General features: G+C 41.6%; 1 protein-coding gene across 16 annotated transcripts in view; it reads right to left on the reverse strand.

Annotated features, from left to right (window-relative positions):
• Positions 1 to 25,680, reverse strand: part of ANKHD1 (ankyrin repeat and KH domain containing 1) — a 117,772-nt gene that overhangs the window by 83,207 nt on the left and 8,885 nt on the right. For 9 of the 16 annotated variants that reach the window (XM_065643730.1, XM_065643733.1, XM_065643737.1 and 6 more), the window contains exons 2-3: positions 18,966 to 19,119; positions 12,502 to 12,525 (exon numbers count right to left, since the gene is read on the reverse strand). In XM_065643730.1, the coding sequence (XP_065499802.1) occupies positions 12,502 to 12,525; positions 18,966 to 19,119 (178 nt within the window). The remainder of the gene's footprint in view (positions 1 to 12,501; positions 12,526 to 18,965; positions 19,120 to 25,680) is intronic. The other 7 variants (XM_065643739.1, XM_065643732.1, XM_065643738.1 and 4 more) reach the window with 1 other exon arrangement.

Below are 25,680 nucleotides of genomic sequence, written 5' to 3' on the forward strand. Positions count from 1 at the left end.
GATGCAATAAGGTAAATGAAGCATCTTTGTGACATGACATGGTTGGTGAGCAGATCACCACTGTTACACTCAAAAAAAATATCTCACTCTAGAAACCTTTAGAACACTCAGTTGTTGCTGTCTCATGGGATTCCTCCAAACAAAACACACAGGCAAAAAATCCTGCAGAGGTCCGACCTGATCACCTCGTGTGCAGCCAAAGCGAGCCATAAGCCTTCCTAACGCTGCCGTCCTTTACCCCAATGTATTCACAGAGGAGTAGCAGCATTTCTCAGTAAAAGCACAAACGGAACTCGCTGGCTGCAATTTTTATTTTTATTCTTCTCAACTGATTTTTGGGCATGCTAATAAGACTCATCTAGCATGAAATTAAGAGTTACAGCTTGGGTGTTTGGTGGGTTTTTTTGAGTAATTAGCATTTTACAATACTTCATATGTCACCATCACAGTTCCTCACATATTTCCAGAGCAGCCGAGTTTTCAATTTCTACAAATCAGATTCGTGACAGCAAACTATGACACTCAAAAATGACATTTTCAATGTTACCTGAAAAACCACATTCAGATCATCTGCTAAGCATTTTCTGGCAAAGGCAGAAATATGATTTTTTTCTCCTGGGCTGTATTTCATGGTCTTAACCTCAAAATATCCATTCCTTCACATATCCCCACTCCTGAAAATAATAGGAACTCACCTACCCGAGCAACAGCCACAAGTGAAAGGAGATGTCTGAAAAAACCTAAAAGGTCATCACAACATACACGTGCCTTCGGAGAAAATTGCTGTTAAACCCAGCTTCTGATTTTTCACTTGTTTGACACTGCAAACTCTTAATATTGAATTCACATTTACATATACTTCAATGTAGTTACCAGAAAAGGAGCCAGAAATCTCAATGAAATTTCTCTCTGCTTTCCAGTATGGCAAAAGTAGCAGTGAGATTTTTTTCAGAATCAATAGCTAGGAAGTACTTCTCCAGCTACAATTAGTTCTTATTGTTATTTTGGTAACATTTTGATGACAAGGGTTCCTTTTTGCGATCATCTGCTTTTACATTAGCGTGCTCAGATATTTCAAAATCATAGAATCACAGAAACATTTTGGTTGGAAGAGACCCTCAAAATCAGAGAGTCCAATCGTTAACCCAACACTGCCAAGTCCACCTCTAACCCATGTCCCCGAGAACCTTGTCTACACGTCTGTCCAACACCTCCAGGGATGGTGACTCCACCACTGCCCTGGGCAGCCCATTCTAATGCCCGACAATCCCTTCGGAGAAAAAAAAATTCCCTAATACCCAACCTAAACCTCCCTGGTGCAACTTGAGGCCATTTCCTCTGGTCCTGGCGCTTGTTCCTGGGGAGCAGAGCCCGACCCACCCTGGCTCCCAGCTCCTTTCAGGCAGGTCAGAGATCAGAAGGTCTCCCCTCAGCTCCTGTTCTCCAGCTGAACCCCCAGCTCCCTCAGCCGCTCCCATCACACTTGTGCTCCAGCCCCTTCCCCAGCTCCGTTCCCTTCTCTCAACTCGCTCCAGCACCTCAAGGCCTTTCTTATATAACCACAGAACCATAGAATGTCCTGAGCTGGAAGGGACCAGTAAAGTTATCTATAACTATCCCCTTATACTCTACACCTTATTTAAATTCCTGACCATGACAGACTTTACCACAGCATAATTCTGTTTTTTGGAAAAAAAAAACACCACCAAAAAAAACAGTTTGATTTTTTCAAGCTTTCACTAGGCATCGCTTTTCTCCCATTGTATGAAAACTGCGTCACCTTTTCTAAAGCTGAAATAACATGAGCTCTTGTGTGCTGATCTAATATTTGGCCACTGCCGGAAATACGACTCAGGGCTCCTCCTCTCCCCGGGTTTCCCCAGGGGCTCCCACCAACCCCATCCACTCACAGGTAAAGAAAAGGGAGCTTTGTACCAGCACAGCAAGATTCATTTGACCAGCAAAGGATCTTTCTAGCCACCATCAGAACTGGCAAGATGAGAGATAACTGTGCAGCCAGGAACAGAAGATTCTTGCCTGATGGCAACAGCGAACAGCCACTAAAATACCTCATCCACCTTACACACCTTCCCCTTGGCCACTCATGCAGAATGTGAAAATTTTTGTTTCCCAATCAAGTATCTTTATAAAGAAAACCAACCTTTCTGTTTTTCAAGATTTTGTTCTAAATAAATCTGTAGCAAAGAAACATTTGCCTACTACAAGGTGACAAGTTCCCTCAACGCTGGTGATTCCTTACAGGAACCAGGACCTGCAGACACATCACATTCATCACATATGTGCATAAAATGATGCTGATCACTCAATCGAATGCACTTTGATCCCATACATATTAAATGTAGCTAAAATGGAAGCATCATCAATTACTCCTGTGTCATAACTATAGATGTACTTCATCAACAAACGGCTTTTTCACCCATCTCACTGCAGATAAGTGTCTGGGAAAGATATCTGCCTCTTGGATTACCACATGCTTTAAAGTAGCAGCTACAATTAAATGCAATAATACAGTAAAAAACCTACCAGTTCTGTCACAGTCATCATTTAAACAGCAATTCAATGGCTGAATTGCTTTAAATAAAGCCAACTAAAGCTCAGGGAAGAATACAAGACAGCTTGTAGTTCAACACAAAGCCTGAAGAAGTATAATCAAGAAAGTGGCCATATTTCCTCTAGCAGAGAAGTAAAAATTTAACACAATTATGAACAGACATTAATGTTGAACTTGTCTAGGTTGGTCTGGAGTGTTCACTTATTCTCTCCTTTTTCTTTTTATTTGGGTTTTGGGTTATTGGATTTTTTTGGTTTGGTTTGTTTTTTGAAGGGTTTTCAAGTATCTTTGGAAGAATTAAGCCTTGGTCCAAAATCTAGTGAGTACATTCCCCACATCTATGAAATACTACAATCAATCATGGCAAAAAAAACCAACCAACCAACCAACCCTAGGTATGCACTGAAAGCTATTATACATCTGAGCCCCTGGACTGAAGTTCTTAGTCTCTACCCACCACAAACAGCTGGGCTTCACTCAACATGGAACTGTTCATCTCATCTTCGATCCCGCAGCAACCCCGCTGGACACAGCACCTGCTCAGCTGCCACATTCAAGAGGCAACAGGATGGTGAGGGGTAAGATAGAAAGGAGGGGAGAAAGGAACATCTTCCTCAGGCCCAAGGCTTTGTATTGGGAGAAAAAAAAAAATTAAAGTTTAGTTTCTTTAAGGATCCTAGCTTTTTTTAAAAAAGAAAATAAAAAACTGTAGGGCAAAAGAGATTAAGCTAAACTAGATCTTTTCAATGTGTGGCAACAGAGATTCCTGCAAAAGATGTTCATTCAAACAGTCTGAGTTTTGGCTTGCAAGACACATCAAATGCAAGTACAGATATTTGAATTTGGCCTTGGAGAAGGACAAAGCTTCTCTTTACTCCTTATGAGTTAAAAGCAAAAGTAGAAGACCAGTCCAGAAAAATAAAAACAAAATTATTTTTTTAAAAAAAGCCCAACTGACATCCACAGAGACTGCTAGGTAAGAACTGCAATGGAAGAGAGTCAGACAAAGCTATTATTTGTCAAGAATTTGCTCTAACCCTGGAACAGGTGCAACCCAGTAACTATAACTGTTGTAAGGCACATGTCAAGCTGAGGATGATCCCTGCAGCACAAACTACTCTTTTCCCAGACTTGCTCAGTCTGTAAAGATCTAATGTCTACTAGGCATCTATATCTCTCTTCATAAGAAAGGTGGTCTAGGCCCCTCAGCATCTTTGTGTCCCGCCACTGGACTCCCTCCAGTAATTCCTTGTCCTTAAACTGGGGAGCCCAGAACTGGACTCAGTACTCCAGACGCGGCCTCACCAGGGCAGAGTAGAGGGGGAGGAACAACCTCCCTGACCTGCTGCTCACACGCTTCCTCGCACCCCAGGTGCCATTGGCCTTCTTGGCCACAAGGGCACATTGTTGACTCATGGTCAACCTGTTATCGACCAGAACTCCGAGGTCCTTCCCTGCAGAGCTGCTTTCCAGCAGGTCCACCCCCAACCTGTACTGGTGCCTGGGGTTGTTCGTCCCAGGTATAGGACCCTACACTTGCCCTTGTTAAACTTCATCAGGTTCTTCTCTGCCCAGTCCTGCAGCCTGTCCAGGTCTCACTGGATGGCAGCACAGCCTTCTGGTGTGTCAGCCCTTCCTCACAGTTTGGTGTCATCAGCAAACTTGCTGAGGGTGCACTCAGTCTCTTCATTCAGGTCATTGATGAACAGGTTGAACAGGACTGGATCCAGTACTGACCTCTGGGGAACCCCACTAACTACAGGCCTCCAACCAGACTCTGCACCATTGATCACAACCCTCTGAGCTCTGCCATCCAGCCAGTTCATGATCCATCTCACCTTGCATTCATCTAGCCTGCACCTCCTGAGCTTGCCTATGAGGAGGTTGTGAGGGACGGTGTCAAAAGCCTTGTTGAAGTCAAGGCAGACAACATCCACTGCTCTTCCCTCATCTACCCAGCCAGTCATACCATCACAGAAGGCTATCAGGTTGGTCAAACATGACTTCCCTTCGGTGAACCCATGCTGACGTCTCCTTATAACCTTCTCTTCCTCCACATGCTTGGAGATGATGATGTTCAGAATGAGCTGCTCCATCATCTTTGCAGGGATGGAGGTGAGGCTGACTAGCCTGTAGTTTCCTGGGTCGTCCTTCTTGCCCTTTTGGAAGACTGGAGTGATGTTGGCTTTTTCCAGTCCTCAGGCACCTCTCTTGTTCTCCAAGATCTTTCTCAAAGATGATGGAGAGTGGCTTAGCAACAACATCTGCCAACTCTCTCAGCACTCGTGGGTGCACCCCATCGGGGCCCACGGATTTGTGCATGTCCAGTTTGTCTAGATCATCTCTAATCTGATCTTCCTCAACCAAAGGAAAGTCTTCCTTTTGCCCAACTTTCTCTTCTATCTCTAGGGTCTGGGATATGTGAGGACCAGTTTTAGCAGTAAAGATGGAAGCAAAGAAGGCATTCAGTAATTCTGCCTTCTTTGTATCATCTGTCACCAGGAAACGCTCCTCATCCAGCAGCAGACCTACATTTTCCCTAACCTTCCTTTTGCTGCTGATGTACTTGAGGTCGTTCTTGTCCTTGATACCCTGGCCAGATTTACTTCCAGGTGGAGCTTGGCCTTCCTCACCGCGTCCCTGCATACTCTAACAGCCTCCTTATATTCCTCCCAGGTGGTCTGTCTCTTTTTCTTAATGCACATTACATAAACATCCTTCGTCGACCTGAGTTTTGACTGGAGTTCCTTACTCATCCATGCTGGCCTCTTACCCCCTTTACTTGAATTCTTCCTCATAGGGATGCATCAGTCTTGCTCTGGACATGAATTTGTTTTGATGCTTCTCTAGGATTAAATGGGAGGTACTTTATATTGCAGTTAAATAGGATCTTATTACTTTATTTTTGAATGACCAAGTCGGGGATTTCTTTAGGGGTTTTTTTCACCCTTAACATAAATAAAAGCCAGCAATACACAGCCAGAAAGATTTTCCATGGCAGCAAAATCACAGTAAAGTACTTGGTTGCCTGATGCCTTTACCATTGCCAGCCTTCTCTTCCCTCCCTCACCACCTCCTCCTGCAACATCTTTTCCAGGGCCACAGCATCAGCAACTATTCGAGTACATTTATGCACTTAAAACAAATGCTCTTCTGGCTGTATCAGGCTCACCAGTGTTACTGTGATTAGCTAAGGGAAAACTTCAGCCACAAGCTGAATTGTTTGCCTGGCTTTGTTTAGCTTTTAAAGCGACACAGGCTCAACCAGCAGACTCAGCACATCTCCCCTAGAGACAAGCAGTCACCTGCTTGGCAAACGAGGCGTGAGAGCACACGCACATACCAGCACATCAACCAGATTGGAACGACAGCGGACAGTGCTAAAGCAACATGCAAGAACTGGTGTCATCCACTGAGTGCCCCAGCGAGAATCAAAGGAGCCAGGCTCCAAATTCAGAGTTCTGGACATCAGCTCTGACACTCCTGTATTTCAAGGAAGCATCCTGGCTAGAGACCGAGAAAAAAAGAAGCGGATTGCTTCTGGTTGCTTATACAAAGTAGTATTAAAACCCTAAGTCACTCCTGCGGAATTCATTGTATTTAAATTGAGATTGTAGTGCTTACAATATTTACCCACACAACTGTAAAGGCTGCCACTTTGTAAATGAACCAGAAGCAGAAATTGTGAGCTTTGTAAGGAAAGCTTCAAAACAAATTACTTCATGACATCAAATATGGAAAAAATTTACAATGTTTATTTCCTTATTTTACAGAAAAATACTGAGGCTAACAGTATGCAATTACTCTTTAATTCCTGGTTCTTCCTTTCATGCCTTACAGATAAAAACTAATATTTCCTCATTTCAAGTCTGACAATTGCTTGCCTCTAGGAATCTGACAGATACACCTCAAAGAGCTAAGCCTGCTACTGAAACATGGAAATGAGGAACATGGAAACATGGAAATGGTGCCGTCTATTGCGGGAGGGTAAGGAGCAAAGAGAAACCTCACACACCCCAAGAAACAGCAAGAGCAGGAAAAAACACTATTCATGCTGAAGAAAACACACAAAATTCCTAGTCTTGACTTTTAGCATTCTGAGCAAAATATTTAAAGTCTTATCTACTGTAGGGGTTCCGACCTTTGAAGATAAGTTACTTTACAGATGCTTTCTCCTATTTTGTGGTAGAAGGAGAAAAGAGCAGAATTACTATCTGCTTTTTGAGTAACCTAAGAATCATGGAGGAAAAGTATCATACCCCTATGGAGACTAACACCAGGATATGAACCCCATGCACAACAGAGATGCAGGAAGAGAACTGAAATAACCTTTGAGCGCTGTTTACAGGCAAACATCCCGCTCGAACTCTTTTCTCCAAATTTCTAGCATTAAGTGGGAAATTGAGTCCAAATGGGCTGCAATTGCCTTCCTGAATCAGAAAATTGCTCTGGCTCAGTACCGTAACTCTGGGAAAAGTTTTTGAAAATACTTCTGCATTTTCAAGCAAAGAACTAAGAGTAAAGTTCGAGGGCCAGTAACGTCACCAACTTAACCCAGAAGCCCATGGACTTTTAGACCCAAGTTTATGCCAATTATGTATGGCAAAGCAAGTCAAAATACTGAAGTATTTTCAGAGGCTGACCAAGTGCGCCGCTTCTTCAAAATAGAAAACACTACTGTAATGGTATACAGCATGGAATAGTGTAAATCCATGTTTCCAACTGAACATTTGAGAAACTAGTCATAAAATCTCTCCTCTACCTAAGATCCACAGCATTTCAGCGTACTGTCATTACATACACACTGTGTATCCTGAAAATAAGATCTCTGGGAATGCCAGAGTAGATTACAGAGTACAAAACAAGTGAAAATCAGGATGCTACAGTCTTTGGAAGGAAGATGACTTTATTTTACCGCAACACAACTTGAGTAAAGAGCACACCCACCTACTGTTACACATTAGAAAAAAATACCCCTCTACAAGAACAGTCCAGGGGACTCTTACCATCGCGTCTTTTTATTCTTTGGGGCATCCTCCTAAAGTTCAAAAACAAAAAGTGAAGAGAATGCACGTGTGACAAGAGCTGCACTTTCACCTCGGTCCATGTCTCCGAGGCTCCGCTTTTTCAGATGGAGTTTTAGCCCCTCGGAGGTCACCAAATCCAACACACAAGCTGTACTGAGCTGCTTCAGTGCACAATGCAGAGAGAAATCATAACAAGTACTAATCCAATGGACAGCTTCTGGATAGAGTCGCTTCAAATAACGACTATGGAAAAGCGAGTCCAGTTAAGATTTTACTAAAAAACGTCTTTGCTTTTACCTGCATAAAGTTATTCTACCTCTTATTCTGTCTCTACAGTCTCGGAAGATCAGCCACTGGGTGTGCTCATGATAAGAGAAGGCTAACCACCAAAAAGCACAGCTGCAGTGAAAGCTGCTCCTCTTTACATTATTAGATCTTCCTACATGCTCCTTTCCCTGTGGAGACTTCCAAACATGCTGCTTGCTTGGTTTTGGCAATACAAGGCAAAGTGAACTTTGGTTGGTTATTGGCCAGGTTGCTTAGAATATTCTTGCCCACTGTAGCCTTCCTCTGTTACTCAAAAGCCACATAATTCTTTGAAAGCAAAGACAGAATTCTAGCCTTTATAAAGATTTCAAGAAGTTTTTTTAAAGGACATATCCAAACAGGAGTGTCAATAAATATAGATATATATAAAGAGAAATATGTGTGTATATATATATGTACACAGGAATAATCAGCTGCACAAATACAGAATAATTTGTTCAGGTAACAGTTCTTCAGAAAGGTATTGGTAGATTTAAAGTCAAATTCAACTTGAAAACCAACATTTCTCCTGCAAAAGGCAGACAACAAACTGAGATGTATAAACAAAAGCACAGCTTGCAGGACAGATGAAATAACACTCCTACTCTCCATGCATCAATAGAGCTCAACTTGAGTAATACGCTTAATCTGGGGTAAAGCTACGAAGTACAGAGATCACACACAGACTCCAGAGGAGAACAAGAGCAGATTGAAGTCTAAACATGAGTTAAGAGCAGAGAAAGATTTGATGCTATTTAACCTAAACAAAAAGAGAACTGAGGAAGGTAACAGAATCATAGAACGTCCTGATCTGGAAGGGACCCACAAGGATCATCGAGTCCAACTCCTGTCCCTGCACAGGACAACCCCACAGTTCACACTGTGTGTCTGAGGATGTTGTCCAGTCTCTTCTTGAACACTGTCAGGCTTGGGGCCGTGACACCTCCCTGGGGAGCCTGTTCCAGTGTCCAGCACCCTCTGGCTGAAGAACCTTTTCCTCATGTCCAGCTGACCCTCCCTGGCACATCTTCCTGCCATTCCCTGGGGTCTGTCAGTCACAGAGAGAAGAGCTCAGCCCTGCCCCTCCTGCTCCCCTGCTGAAGCTGCAGCCCCATGAGCTCTGCCCTCAGTCTCCTCTGCTCCAGGCTGAACAAACCCAGGCACTTCATTCCTCATACAGCTTCAACCCAATCCCTTCACCAACCCCGTAGCCCTAAACAGTCTGCAACGAAAAAGAGAACACTGGACTGATGCATAAAACAAGCAGCCAAAGCAACTCCACTTGAAAAAACACCAACTGCTTTACTGTGACAACTCTCTTCCTTGGTGAAGCCCTTCCAAAGCAGCTCAGTGCCCCCTTGGTCCCCGAGTTTTGCATTTCAGCACGGAACACTGAGGACTGATCCTGTTCTCAGGCCCCTGACGCCCAGGGCTGCAGTGGCTCAGTGTGCACGGAGCTCCCAGCACTGCAGACACTGTCCAACCAGTTCTTAAAGCCACCCATCCGGACCGGCACCAGCACAGCTGGATCTGCCCGGGGAGAAGGGAGAGGAAAGAAAACTACATCTACCTAGCTTTCAGGCCTAGTTTTGAAAAGGTTTTAAGAAGCTGTACAGAATTTGAAAAGGTGACGGCTAAGTGACAAGTTAGTAATCGCTGGTTTAGAGATAATGCTTTGTTACACAGGGGAAAATTAATTACAGAACTGCACTGTGCCTTTTGTTCCCACAGCAAGTATTTTCTTGATGGATATGAGGATAAATTTATGTAATACAATCATTTATTTTTTTAAAAAAAGTTTCCTAGTATATGTTGAATCCTCAAGTATTTTAATACATCAAATTCACAAAGAATATGAACTCCATTTTGTGCAAATTTAAAACAAGCTGTAGTACATTAAGATATTTAAGTTCTTTCAAACTTAAGTTCTTTCAAATTTCTTAGCTTTCAAAATAACGTATTTAAAAAGGCAGAAAATAAATTATAACAGGCAATGAAGGTGCCCCATTGCAAAAAAAAAAAAAAAAGCTACTTGCTTCCATAAGTAGAATCAAAAATGAGTGGCAGTATATTTTACATAATTTTATTTTTCTTTAATGTCACGAAAACTAGCTTGAATTTCTAGAAATAGGCAGAATTTGATCATTTACACTATGCATATACTATATTATCATTTATTTTCCTAGAAACTTGTTTCTTGTAATTACTTCCTACGTATATAATACTAATATTTTATCAAAGGTGAGTTATTAACTGAAAAAAGCAACAGATTTACCTGTTACACCATATAAAGTATTAATGACAATATAATCTGTTGTTTCTGACACTCAAGACCAAACAAACCCTAATAGCATCACCAAACTGATACAAGAACAATGTGTTGTAGGTCTGCCAACAAGAGCTCAGTTAATTCATCTCACGTGTCCAGTGACGCTCAGCACATCATGCAAACCAGACACTTTAAACAACTCTTACATAAACAGGTAGCAAGAGCCCTGCTTCCAGTATAATTATGTTAACTCTCCCAGTTAATACCTCCAGTCAGGCCCCGAAAGGGGTGCACACGTTCAGATTACCAACCTGACCTACCAGCCTGTCCAGTATGGAGCTAAGTGGCTGGCACTGGGTACCGCCACCACACTTTGCCATTAAGTTACAGAACATCCAAAAATTGAATTCTAAGCGAGGAGATTCAGGTCAGGTCTTCTGCACACTATGAAGTATTCAGCTGATACTCAAACTCTGCTCTGAACACTTCTAAAGTCTGGTTTTATCATATGCTAAGGAAACTACATGACTGACAAATGCGGAAAACCATAAAAAAATGCAAGCTTGAAACTCAAGCCTGTGTAACTGAGTTTTTTTAATGAACTATTAATAGAGTGTTCTTGCAGGAGACACAAGCAAGAGACACAGGCTATCCTACCTCCTTACTCCTCCACTCTGCTGATGCGCTTAGGGAAGAACAGTTACCTTTGGACCAACTCAAACTTCCAAGTATAGTAACTGTTTCATTTCACAGAATCCCAGAACGTCAGGGCTTGGAAGGGACCTCAAAAGCTCAGCCAGTCCAATCCCCCCGCCGGAGCAGGAACACTCAGATGAGGTTACACAGGAATTTCACAAGGTTAACATCTACGCTCTCCTCTTACACAAGCATCACAAAGAAAGAATCATACCAGTAGCCATCTGTTTAGACAGAGAAAGCATGCACAAGAATGAAACAAAAGAACAGAAAAAATACTGTACCACACTCAAATAAGATACATTCCATGGTAAGACATTGGGGTCAGCAGCAATATTTACCAGATACTAGTTTTGGGTAACCTGTGGTTTGAGCTAGTGTTCTATTATTTTTTCTGTAACTGATTAACATCACAGACCCACATAACCAGCTTACCTGCAGTATTACCATGCAAGATCTTTATTTACCAACTCTAGCACAAATCTCAAAACCAAAAGAGAAACTTCCTTCAAGGTACTGTCACCAAACAAGAGCCCTTGTCCCCAGCCTGGCTCCCAGCCCCCAGGACAGCACAAAGCCCAGCACAAGCTTCTGCACCCACTGCAAAGCCTTTGATGGATGAAGGAAGCATGTGGTAAAAAAACCCCCAAAACCAAAAAACAAACCAAAACCACAAGAGTAGGCTCTCCTCTTGGTACAGGTGAAATTCCATCTCAATTCAGGCATTATGTCAGACTGGCAATAAAGCACCACTGCTTTTCTCCTGTTGAAACTCTCCCTGCTTTCCTTCTTTGGCTGAGCCTACTCCAAGCACTAACATAACAAGAAGTCCTGAGAACAACACCGAATGGAAGAAAGATTTTAACCAGGAATACCCTCAGATTGGAACAGGAGAGCAACAGGGATTTTATCTTGCAGAAGAATTCAACCCGCATGAAAAATAAAAGATGGCAGAAGTAAAATAGAAAGGACAAGTAAATTTGAAAAAATAAATATGCAGGACTTTGAAAAAAAATTGTGTTAACAGGAGAATTGCACAAGTTGTTTACGGTATGGTCATAAAGCACTGGCTGATTAACAATGACCTCTGAGTTCTATACATAGACAGATATATAGATATATATAAATATGCAGACAACTTAAGAGATTGAGGAGTACCCTGGCCAATTTTAATACCTCACAAATTAAAACTTGTAACAAAACTTTTTTTCGTCTCTTTCCTCTCCCCATCCCTGCAGAGGAAAAGTTAAAATCTCAGAATCACCTTTGCCAAAGTATTCCAAAAGCACAAAAGTTCAAATCTGGTAAGATAACTTAGCTGTCTGATACCTAAAAGCATCAATTTAAGTGTTATGACAATGGAACTGTTCTTCACAGCAAAATCCAACTGAAAGAAAGCCAAAAAATATGAAGCTGGTACATTTAATGCACTTTCAAAGTATGGAAGTTAATTTGAATAAGAGCAGGATTAGACTAGATTTGTTCTCATCTAAAAGCCTACTAGATTAGAAAAATATTTAAGTCATGCAAAACCTCAGAGAAATATAATATTAATAACTCAATTACATGCACAAAATTCATACAGTTTATCCAACTTACTCAAAAGCACAACACGTGTATGTTTCACATACCATATATTTCTTCCCACTCTGAATCTTTGGACAGTGAAGAAAGAAAATGAGCAAGTCACTGTAATGTGCCAGTATCTCACAAGGCAAAAGTTTTCCAGTTAACAACACAGTGGCAATTTTAGTAGTAGTACAGCTTTGATCTCTAAAGAAACACCCAAAAAGAAGCCTATTTGAACTTCTGAATGAAAACTGTTTCTCTTATTTGATCTGTATACTGCATCCATATAACACCAAGTATTTCAGATCAGATCAAATTAAGAGTGAAAAGGCTTTCTTGGTATTAAAAAAAAAAACAAAACCAACAGTCAAAACAGTTGGACTAAGGTAAGGCTTTTGCCATGTTGATGGCAGCTAAACACACTTCAAATTTGATATTGCTACATTTTTACAATAAAGTTCCATCTTGGCTCAAATTCCAGCAATCCTTTCTCAGACTCCCCCTCATAAAGATCTCATTTTTCTTTTTTATTCAAGAACATGCATATAGATCTGGAAACGTACGTTACATTCCACGAGCACAGAGATGCAGCCATTAAATTGACAAACACGAACCGTCGGTTTTTCACAGCCCTCAACTTCTCCAGTTTGAAGTAGAGCTTGGATAACCCTTCAGAGGTTAAGTTTCTAATGGATTAGATGCCTACCTCCATTTAAACCACAAGTTAGTTACCCATCAGCCCTAAGAAAAGAAACACCAGGTTCACACATGAATCTTATCAATTATAGACGACATGATCCAAGAATTTATCTAGCCCGATCTCCGACACCATCCAGGGCGTCTCTCCGATGTAGGATAAAGCAAGCTGTGCATTTTTTGAACTGTTCTTTTAGAGCACAGCTCACTCCTCGGGAGTGCTGGATCACAGGTCTATCTTGGCACATGCAAGCTGCCTAATGTTGGAGGAAACAAACATAATTTGCTTTATCTTAACTAAAAACAGACAAACAAAACCCAACCAAAGACAACAAAAACCACACACAAAGAAACCCACACAACAACCTTGCTGTTAGGGAATAATGAATGGGTTTGGTCACATCATCGAAAGTTGCTGAATCTCACTCTATCCTCTCAGCTTATCCTAAAGCAGGCAGATTTTATCTGGGCCCATTTGTATTTTGACCTGTGTTCCGTATTTCCACTAAGTAGGTGATTACGTCCACTTTTTGCCTTCCACAGCCCCAGAATACACAACCCATTCCCTCCCCACTTCATCCTACCAGCTTTCCAGAGAGCAGTATCAGGTCCTCATGCCTGAAACAACTGCTGAAATTCACTCGGGATTAACAGACACTTCTTAAAACTAGATTTCTTTCTCACAACTTACACTGCATTTAATCCCCCCAAGTCTCAAATACACCAAACCATCTATGAGAGGGTCTCTAGTCACCTTTAATCCTGTATTTCAACAGGAAAAAAAAAAGGATGCATATAGCTCTGCTCCCTGTTTGAACGTGAGGACAGACTACTCGCATCTGTTTCACTGAGCAAAGCTTTTGCTGAACACGGTTCCTCTCCAAAATACCCTGATTTTCCTCACAAACCTCTTATAAACAGTAGTGGGACTTCTGAAGAACTCATTCCTAACAAAACTCCTCGCTGTGGAGATACTCAACAGGAAGACCAAGTCCTCCAACGCTAGACAAAGTTTCTTTACCACTTTCTTCCGCATCTATTTTTTGATGCTGTATTGATGAAGTGCAGATTGAGAAGGAACTTGCTCAAAAGATCTGCTGGTAAGGATACAGGTATCCTCAAGTCAAAAAAAACCCCAGTAATGTTCTATGTCACTTCCTAGAAAACTCACCAAAACCACGCTGAAATACTATAAACAGGATATTTTAACTGCAGGGATTGATACTTTGACATTTTACACCTTTCTGTGGAATTCCATCTTTTGGGTGCAGAATACACCAAATGGGCGTCTGGAATTTTTGACTGCTTGCTTCAACCAACACTTTTTTCTATCCTCTTGAAGAAACAATCTGTACTCCAGAAAGAGGACCGCACTACATTTTCCCTTCCTGATGCCTACAAAAGGTGGGACCAGAAAACGAAACAGCTTTAACCTGTCAAACTTTCCCCAATTCTTTGGAGGCAAGTTTGCCCTTTTAAGAACATGTGCTGAGGGACCCACAGAGGAACCTGCCGAGAAGAACAAGAGCTCTGAACACTAGAGCCATTCACTCACACAGCAAAGAGCTCTCATCCTCCACTGCCCAACTACTGCCCCTAAAAAGGAAATTTAATAGGCAACCTTACTGAAGGTCCACAAAAAACCCCACGATTTTTCAGAACTGGAATATTATTTTAAGAAATCAAGAGCATCCTAATTAACAGTGGAGCTGAATGTTTCCAGTGCAGAACATGAATCCACTGTCAGAATACTGAGAATCTGTTTAATTACACTCTGAAAAACAGAAATATCTCCAAACAGTATGGTTCTCTTTCCAAAGGTTATTTTACCTACATATCTCTCCTTTGCTACTAAGAATCAAACTGAGGGAAGGTATACAAAAGACTTGGGTTTTTTAGGTTAACTTCCAAAGAACAGGATTCAATTGTTTTAATTTATCTTCAGTTTCTGAAGATGAAAACAACTCACATTTATGATGGTCATAGAATAGTGAAGTCTCTCTGTCTTCAGAATGTAAAACTAGGGTTTTTGTGAAATACAATCACTGACAATTGTTTAAAGATAGTTTTTCATTAACAAAGGGGCTGTGCTGTGCTTTGCTTAAACAGAGTACAGAAGGAAGTATGGTTGTCCAGACTAAAGCAAATCAGCAAGGTTTTCAGAGAACGTAGTAAACAAAAGGAATCGAACTGTTGTTTGTGTACACATGTATACGTACATAATGTGTACACTTGCTGCTTCGTTACAGGGGAGTGAGGCACAACCCTCTTGCTAGAAATTCTGCTTAAGGCTGTCACCCTCAGTATACAAAACCACAAAAGATTTTAAGCCTTCTTCAAAACAGAATAAACAAGCTGAACTGTGAAAAAATATCCAGCAGTCTTAAAATGGGTCAATATAAAGTATAGAGACATTTTAAACAGTTCAAATAACCTCTGGCCTCTACACTTGCATATGCAGGCCTAACTGGCTCTCCAATCAAGACAGCTACTTAAAAAACAAATCTCTCACAAATTTTGAAGAGTGCAATGGTTGAAAACTACTTCTGCGTAAGTAATTTGAAGAACACATCTGGCTGCAGCTGCTAGAACTTACCTTCCAGAATTAATAAACAGTATGTCCATATGAGATCTGAGCTTTAAAAGATTCATAAAGAATGAGCAAAACTAGTTTTGCAAGTCATACTCATTAAGATCCTAGTGACACAGCCACAAATCTTGCACGTGAGAAACCGTAAGAAATCTGACACATTAAATGCAAGATTGATTTTCCACTAGGTTGTAAGTTAGGATCAAGCCTCCCACAGGAGAAGGGATCACCACAGCAAAGGCCAGGCTACCCTGGAAGCCACGTAAGACAAGGCCATGGCTAAACTACTTAGAATCACAGAATCCTTTTGGTTGGAAGAGACCCTTAAGATGATTGAGTCCAACCACAACCTAACTCTAGCACTAAACCATGTCCCTAAGAACCTCATCTGTATGTCTTTTCAACACCTCCAGGGATGGTGACTCCACCACTGCCCTGGGCAGCCTGTTCCAATGCTTCGCAACCCTTTCCAGGAAGAAACTTTTCCTAATATCCAATCTGAACCTTCCCTCATGCAACTTGAGGCTGTTTCCTCTGGTCCTGGCGCTTGTTCCTGGGGAGCAGAGCCCGACCCCCCCTGGCTCCAAGCTCCTTTCAGGCAGTTCAGAGATCAGAAGGTCTCCCCTCAGCTCCTGTTCTCCAGCTGAACCCCCAGCTCCCTCAGCCGCTCCCATCACACCTGTGCTCCAGCCCCTCACCAGCTCCATTCCCTTCTCTCAACTCGCTCCAGCACCTCAAGGGCTTTCTTGGCGTGAGGGCCACAAAACCGAACACAGTATTGGAGTTTTGGCCTCACCAGTGCCCAGGACAGGAGGACAATCACTGCTCCGGTCCTCTTGGCCACATTTCTGATACAAGCCAGGATGCTGTTGGCCTTTTTGGCCACCTGGGCACATGCTGGCTCATGTTCAGCCACTGTCCATCAACACCTCCAGGTCCTTTTCCGTCGGGCACTTTCCAGCCGCTCTTCCCCGACCCTGTAGCGTTCATGGGGTTGTTGTGACCCAAGTGCAGGACCCGGCACTTGTCCTTGTTGAACCTCAGACAACTGGCCTCAGCCCAACAATCCAGCCGGTCCAGTTCCCTCTGTAGAGTCCTCCAATCCTCCAGCACATCAACACTCCCACCCAACTTGGTGTCATCTGTAAACTTACTAAGGGTGCACTCGATCCCCTCATCCAGATCCCTGATAAAGAGATTAAACAGAACTGGCCCCAACACTGAGCCATGGGGAACAAAAGTTGTGACCAGCCCGCAACTGGATTGGACTCTTTGGGCCCAGCCCTCCAGCCAGTTCTCCACCCAGTGAAAAGTTTGAGGAATAGTTCTGCCACCTAAATTTGCAAGCTAACCATATTTTATTTACATTTTAGTCTCTGGCATTAACAGGAGAAATCACTTGCTTTTGCCAAACTGGAAAACATACAGAGTCCCAACACTAGGCTGCTTTGTTTGTTGCCATGATGGAAATCTAGAAGCTCACGGTTAGAAAGGGGATTTTCAGCCAAACCAGCCAGAGAAATCCAGTGAAGATTTTAGAACATCTCCCAGAAACACTAGTTGCTTTTTCAATCACTTTCAAATTATGGCTTTTATTAATAAACTACCAGATTCTCTGTGCCTCCTTTAGGTTAGTCTAATGATATTTTTAGTGTTCAAATTTGTAGTGGGAAAGACAAGTACTGCTTATCTAGAGGACTTTCTCAAGTGTTTTCAGTCTTTTGATCTCACACGTTCACCAAGAGGCATTTATTTTGTCCAGTCTTTTTGGAGAGGGAGATGGAGACCCCAAACAAAAGCAGTCTTTTTTTTTTTTTTTTTTTATTTGCTCTTCTTTCCAGATTCCTTTCGCTCTGCCCATTTTCTACATCCCTTCTCCAAGCACTCAGGGAATCAAAGCATGGAAACCTCAGATTAAAAAGAAACCATCTAATCCTGGGGACAAGTGGACGACTACTGCTTAGAAATCTAAAGAAAGCATTCTCACATGCATTACCACAAGCAATGGTACGTCCTAGATTTGTTAAACACCATGAAATCATTTTGTAAGCACTGTGAGACTGCCTGCCCTCTAAACACTAGCCATCAGACATCTCAACTGACAATTCGTAAAGCCAGCAATAGGTTTAGTCAGTCATCAGGTACATGAAACAAACTGCGACTGATTTTCATTTTAAAAAGTGCTTAAAAAGAGATCAGATTATGCAAATTCTCTTAGTGTCTGGAGTGTCCCAGAAACAGTTTATCTTCCCTGCATAGCAGAGTTTGGTCCTCAAGAGTTATATCAGGTTCAGAATAATTCTAGGGGATCACCTTTAATCAGGCTGCTGCAACATTCTCCTGACAAAAGCTATGCTATGTTGATTTCAAAATCAAAATGCAAAGGGAGCCCTTGCCCCTTTGCTTCCTCAGAATGAACATCTCCTTTAAGACTGTACACAGCTTCGCATCTAACCACCTACAAATAAATGCTATTTTATCTAGCTCTCAAGCGTGTTCAAAGCTAAAGTCTGAAAACTCCAGTTTCAGCACAATATTACTAGTTTGAGTATGCATCCATAGTAACCCAATAGGATTTGTTTTAAAGAAGGGTTTTTACATCTTTGTCCTTGGAATTTTGAAACTGACAAATAAAACCCATTACAACACCTGACTCACAAACCTTAGGAAGACTCTATAGTCAAGCTTTCACTATAGAAGTAACAAATGCAGTGGCACTATTTTCATCCAGTCTGGTTCCAAAACATGAACATTAAATGTGTATTTTCCAACTGTCAGATCTCAGAATTACAGAATAGAAAAATATTTTTCTGAAAGTCAAAACAGACAAATAAGTATTTCACCTGTAAATTTCTGGAGTAATGAATTCATAATTATATATTGACCCAAGCAGCAGAAAAGAATGTCATTTTAGCAAGTCTACTTCCTTCCATTCTCTCCCCTTTAGTTACCGGAGGGACAACACGTGAAATCTCATCTGGTCAAAGAAAGACCATTTACTTCAAATTGACTTTTGTAACTCTGTATGTACAGAAAGAATGGACCAAGTGACCCTTAACACCTGTAAGAATTATGAACTTGTTTTCCATGTTCCATGTTTCCTTGTACCATCATCATGGTAAACTTTCAGACTTGTGAATACTTCACTAGGGTCAAAATTTATACGTTGCCAGATGTGTGTGCAAGTTATGTTCAATTATAAAAAAAAAAAAACCACACAGCACTATACAAAGAAAGTACCTGCTGCCTCCAGTAAGGCTTCTAGTCTTGCTTGTGTTTCTGGATCCACAGTTCTCAAGTCCGCACCTTCTGCAGCACTCGATAAGAATAACTCCGACGTGGTTTTAAGTACTGGGTTATCAAGATCCTCTTGGTCCAAAATAAATGATTCAACCTGTTTGCCAAGTTAGAAAAATAATTTTAACATTTTTGAAGTTTTTTACTAAATCTAAAATATTAGAAAAAATGAAATAATTTAACCTTGCTATCATAATAATGCTTTAACTGTAAGGTTATAGGACAAAATTGTAAAAATCATCTAGTCAACCCACTGAAAAGGTAGTTGAAATAATGAATTAACTCTACACGAAAAACAGTTTACTGTAAAAGTTGCAATTAACAGGATTGTAAACTATAGCAAGGGCAACTCAGAGTACATATTAAAAAACGTTACACGTTTGGAAAGTTAACCACCAAAACAGACTGCCACAAGAGGTTGTAGCATCTTTGTCATCACAAGTCTGTCTACCTTGTTATTCAAAAAGCTGTCAGTAATGACTTCAGTATAGATAAACCTATATGAGCACCAGTGAGGGACTGAATGATTTCCCAAGATACCTTTCAGTTCTATTTTTGAAGTAATTTCAACTAATGTAGGACAAGGATTTTGTTTGTTTTGAGTAGAAAAACAATCGTTGACTAAAATGCAAAATCAAAAAAATCTGTTTCCAAGCTGGCACTTAGTATTACCCCAGTCATTAATGTTTTCTACATAAGAACAGATATGCAGAACAATTAAGCAAGCAGGTATTTGAACTGAGCATCAATAATGCTGTCCCACCAGTTGCCCACACAACATCCAAATACAAGCTCATGGAATTACTCAACAGAACACACTGTAATTTTAGGACAGCTTGCCAGAGTAAACAAGGAGGATACCTGACTCATACTTTAACGAGAGCACAACTACATTTCAGAATCCATCCCAAGTTCAGACATAGTTCCCTCTATGTTCAATGATATTTTAAGATAAAAACACTTTCATAATTAGACGTTCCCTGTTCAACACTATCAGTGGCTTAAATACGCCACAGAAATGAGACATGCTCACCATACAATCATTGCTGCCCTTTCCTACTCCATGCCCCAGACTCATCTTCCTTTCTCTGCTTTCCCCTAATACTTCCCCTGTCTTTCTCATGCCAGCAGTAAACTGTCATCATATCCAGCCCTATCACACACCACCTTAAGAAAGGGATGGTTCATACTTCAAAATAATCAAATCAGGCCATCTGCAAACCCATTAAGTGCCCCACTGTGTGAAGAATGTTAATGCAGAGAGCTACAGAGAGCACTGCAATTCAAGAGCAACTTGTGCTAATTTTTCCCCTTTTTGATATGTAAATCTCCTGCAACATTATCCTCCAATGGCCAAGCCAATCCGTGGGTGCCCAGTGAAATGCAGTGTTAACATATGAATACAGTGGGCATCAGGGAGAAAGAGTGGCTTTTAGGAACATAGAACATGAGTTCTACATCTCAGTGGACATGCGTGACTTGGGCTAGCTTACAGGTATTACAGCTTGTGTGTTAAGGCACAAATAAGAAAGCTAAGACAGCAGGCTATGATATAGGGCTCAAAGAAGCAAGATTTCTAGGTTAGCCCAGACAATGATCCTAAAATCAGAGAACTGTTACTGTGAGAAAGAGTTGAACATTGAACAAGTAGCAAATTAGTGAGCTAAATGTGCGATACACATTTTTACTACAAGCAAAGAAGAGTTATTTACAACTCATAGCAACACATATCCCAGCAGTAAGATTCAGTACTCCACCTGCAGTGCTGGTCCAGCTCTGGGGTCCTCAGCACAGGCCACACATGGACCTGCTGGAGAGGGGCCAGAGGAGCCACAGAAATGATCTGAGGCTGGAACAGCTCTGCTGGGAGGACAGGCTGAGAGAGTTGGGGTGTTCAGCTGGAGAAGAGAAGCTCCGGGGAGACCTTATTGTGGCCTTTCCGGACTTAAAAGGGGCTGATAAGGAAGATGGGGACAGACTTCTTAGCAGGACCTGCTGCAATAGGACGAAGGGTGATAGTTTTAAACAAAAGGAGGGGAGATTCAGGCCAGGCATGAGGAAGAAATTTTCTACAGTGAGAGTTGTAAAATACTGGAAGAGGTTGCTCAGAGAGGTGGTGGATGCCCCATCCCTGGAGACATCCCAGGCCAGGCTGGACAGGGCTCTGAGCAACCTGAGCTGGTGAAGATGTCCCTGCTCATGGCACGGGTGGCACTGAATGAGCTCTGAAGGTCCCTTCCAACCCAAACAATTCTATGATTCTACAATTCTCCTGTGCAGAACTCAAATTCCAGGTCAGGTCCATCTAGCCAGCTTAAGGACCCCCTGCTGGCTTAAGCTCTGACACAAAACTGCCTTCTGGAAAAATTCACCATTATCCACAGGAGTACTTCAGAGTTTTTCATTTCCCCCCACCAAGACTACATAAGGCACTTTGTCTCACCAATATGCCAGAAATAACATTACTATTGCAACAATGTTTGTGTGATCTATTGACTCGTAGAAAATCCCACCCTGTACATGAACGACTATTCATTATACGTAGTTGTATATACAAGGAATTAAAATACGGACCATTTTCTCCTGGACTGCTGCCACCCCAATCTCACTTGTACATATTTACAGGACATTACCCGCAACCTACTCTTGAACCTAAATCAGCGTCAGTTCACCATTCACAGATACTCTATCAATTTGGGAGGAACTTCTCTCTCCCCGCAACAGGAGGTATAACTTGCTTTCACGAGTCTCTAAAACAAGTCTCTCTTTAATAAATAGTGTTTGCATAATGAATGTTAAAGCAAATTGCAGATACAGCTTTTTCTTAGGCTACAAGCTGGGTAGTACTGGTGCAATCTACTCTTTTCACCACTGCCTTTCAGCCCTTCTTTAGGTTTGCAACTGTAGTTCCAGAGACCTCACACATTTAAAGTCTCACACAAAAATCTCACTTCAAATGCAGTATTTTCATCTTAGTTTTCTATCGCAGCAAGAAAAGGCAGCTGCTTTCATTATTTCTGTGCATGTTGAGCATCAAATTTTAGTTTGTTTTGATTTTTAGTGGGAGCTCAATAACATACCCACAATACAAATATAACTTGAGTGTGAAAATACTGAAAATCCCTATGCAATATGTTAAAATAGCTGTACCATTGCCAGTCTCCCAGAACAAGTTTCAATGCATTTTCAAGTCAGGACATCTGACATTTCCATAAATTGACGCAGTTTCTTACACACTAAGAGAAGGCGCGAGAAGATGAACAGCGGGACACCTTATCACCAATAGCAGAGTAAACTACCTCATCAACCAGATGTCTCTTGTGAATGGAAGTGACCTGCGATGATCACATAATATTAATAATAAGAATTTTAACAAGTCTCAAACAACTCCAAACATACCAAACAAATGTTATTTTATAAACAAAAAATAAACATTAAAAAAAAAAAACCAACACCCACAAAACCAAATAGATTTCATGTTAGCATTCCTGAAAGACTTAATACACTGCTCATGTTGCAAAATTTAGGCACTCTGCTCTATCCTAATCAGATCTGCAGCAAAGTGATAGAGTAACCAGTCACCGAGCTATTTTTGGATTATTTTGCGAGCTGCTTTGGGCAGTTAATAAGCATCTTACTTGGTAAGGCTCATTAGGAACACATGGATCCAAGACATTATTCTAACTGCCAAAACAATTGCCACTAGGAATAATTCCCAATAAAAATCCCCAAAAAGCTGCTAGCTGCATGGGATCTGAGGACAGGGCACTAAACATCAGCATAATTCACTACATCGGTGTGTTTCATGCTCATCCACAGTAACGATGGACCTTTCCTGAAGTTCTGCCAAGGACTGCAGCAGCCTCACAGCTCTGCAGATCCAGTTACACCACTGGTTCCTCCCTCCATAGCAGCTACATTCAGAGCTATTTGGACTGAACGACATCAGTATTTGTATGTTAATACGTGACTGAGTTTACCTCAGGTCAGGGGTATGTAAAGGCAACTTTGCAAGCACTAACATCACAACTAACGCTACCAATTCTTGTAAGATGGGCAGTGACATACAGAGTTGGAAACATATTTCTAATATTAAGTCTAAACTGATCTTTCCTACATTGCATTCCTGCAAAAAAGTACTTTTGCCAGAATAGCCTGGACCTGCTCACAAATAGCACCCTTCTCTCCTTCCCCTACTGCAGGCAGGGGCAGCAACAGAGATGGCTCATCCATTCCACCTTCTCCTTCCATTTATACCAAACTAGTATTTCTGGGAAGCCTATCTTTACAAAAAGTGTTGACAGGGAAAAAAAAGAGCTGCTATTAGGCCACTTTCTTGAACTTTAATTTTCCACATAACCCCAAGCTGTGACACTTTTCTGGGGTAACACCACTACAATGCCCCTTGTGTTTGTGGAGTGTCTACAAATAACGAGGACCTGAACCGTTGATTGGGACTTCCAAACTCATCTTTATTATGCAAATAAACAATTACCTGATTTTTGCTTTTGTGTTAGGTAACCCTGCCTATTTTTTTCTGTAACTATTCCATTTCGACTTATGTCTAAATACATGTGAACATATGCAGAGGGACCTTGGCTTCCTTAAGGCTAATACAGGCCTGTATATCAGACCGAAAGTTCATGATGATGGAGTTGAAATAGATCATCTACATTTAAACTACTTCCATTCCATAATTAACAAGATGTGTAACACTGCATAAGGAATACACTAGGAAGATATTGTGGTTTTGTCTGATAAACCAAACCTCTGACAGTTTATGTTGCCACGTCCTTTATTACACTGGAGGCCAATATCTGATTACTACTTGTAATCCTGCTCTAAAAGTTTCAGGGAATGCTGAGAGGATGTCAGATACCATGACACTAAGTTAAGACCGAAAATCAGTTTGTATTTCAAATTTGGCACCAAGCCCCTTCAAATTCCACATCTGAAGAATGTCAGTTTAAAAACTATTAAAAATAATTATTCTAATGAGAAAGTAAAGTGAACGACTTTGTCACTGACATGGCACTCTTAGGAGCTTCCTGTGACAAGTGCACCACTACATCCTGGCGTAGCCTCTTCATACCAGCCACAGGCCTCATTTGCTTTACCTTAAGAGTCACCATCCCTGGAGGTGTTTAAAAAGTGTATAGATGAGTTTCTCAGGGACATGGTTTAGTGCCAGTTAGGTTATGGCTGGACTCGATGATCCTGAGGGTCCCTTCCAACCAAAATGATTCTATTATTGTATGTACTTTTCAACACCGTCCTGTCCCCATCCCAACCCAGCCATGCCAGGCAAACCTTTTGGTATCTACTTAAGCGATCCTCCTGGCATTACTATTTCAGTTTCAAGCAATGGCATAAAGGAAGAAGAAAAAACACACACAAATGCTGGTATTTTCACAAAACCTTTCAGTGACACCTCAGTACACTACCCTTTCTTGGCACACCAAAGCTAGAGAAAGAAAAATGTTTCAGAGAAGTTTTTCACTGTCAGTATATAGGAACATAATATAATCAATGTAAATAACAATTCAGGTATCACTAACGACATAAGACCATACCCACCACTCTGCTAGGCTCGAACTCTAATTTCCAAAGACAGTTTCTTCAATTGAAAAGAAGTTTCAGCCCAAGACCACCGAAGCTGCTAAGATCTGTGTATTGCCAAGAGATCATATTCCAGTGCCAGCCCAATGGGTCTTGTGATTACAAAGTATCCTCAGAACCCAAGGGAGCCACAGGGTGCTTGCAGACATCACCACCCCAACAGAGAAAGCACGAAGTGTCTGAAGCACCATTTCCAGCCACCACTCAGGCAGTTATCAGACACTTTCATCAGTTGATTTAACACAAAGGGAGAAAACTCAGGTGGGTGGGAAGGAGGGGTGCCAAATATCTTTCTACCACTTACTGAATTTCATGGCCTTACAAAGGGGTCTGATGAGCTGGAACATCATTCTTCTGGGAAAAGCAGGACATTAGATCAGCTCAGCTTCCTGCTGGACTACAAAGCCCACAGCCCCCGCATTTATGCAGAGCTGTTAGTACTTGCACGCTGTCTCAGCTTGGCAGGCTACAACAGTTTTGTAGGCAGCAAATTAGACAGGGAGGGTGGGGGAGAGGAGAGGTGCAAATCTATTTAGCTCCAATTACAATAGGAAGTTGGCTAACTTGAGGCAGGATTATCTAAAGGACAGCCTCTATTCCAATATATATATTAAGCAATTATCAGATAAAGAAACAGGCAGCTATAGGATCTGGGCTGCAATAAATTCATTCCACAACAAAGATTCATTTTGCAAATGCTGCTATAGATACAATGTAAATAAAGACGGACACAACTTTACGCTCTGTCACTAGAGACACGGAAAGTGCCTCTCAGACCCACCGTGTGGTCCAGAAGCCTGACAATCATGTATAAACCTGCGCTGTATCTCCTTGATGCGTTAGCACACACTCAAATTGATCTTGGTGCTAACTAAGGTGACTAAAACAAAGGGTGAGATGACCAGCCCTGAGAGGGGCCTGACACCTGGACGGCAGCTCCGCTCTGCTCAGTCCAGACTCAAAGGATCTCGGGCCTGGCACCCCAAGTCACTATAGTCAATTCTCAAAATTACAGCTAGCATTTGAAACATGCAGATAA

The sequence above is a fragment of the Caloenas nicobarica genome, chromosome 13, assembly GCF_036013445.1.
Source record: "Caloenas nicobarica isolate bCalNic1 chromosome 13, bCalNic1.hap1, whole genome shotgun sequence".
In the NCBI taxonomy this organism is placed as follows: domain Eukaryota; kingdom Metazoa; phylum Chordata; class Aves; order Columbiformes; family Columbidae; genus Caloenas; species Caloenas nicobarica.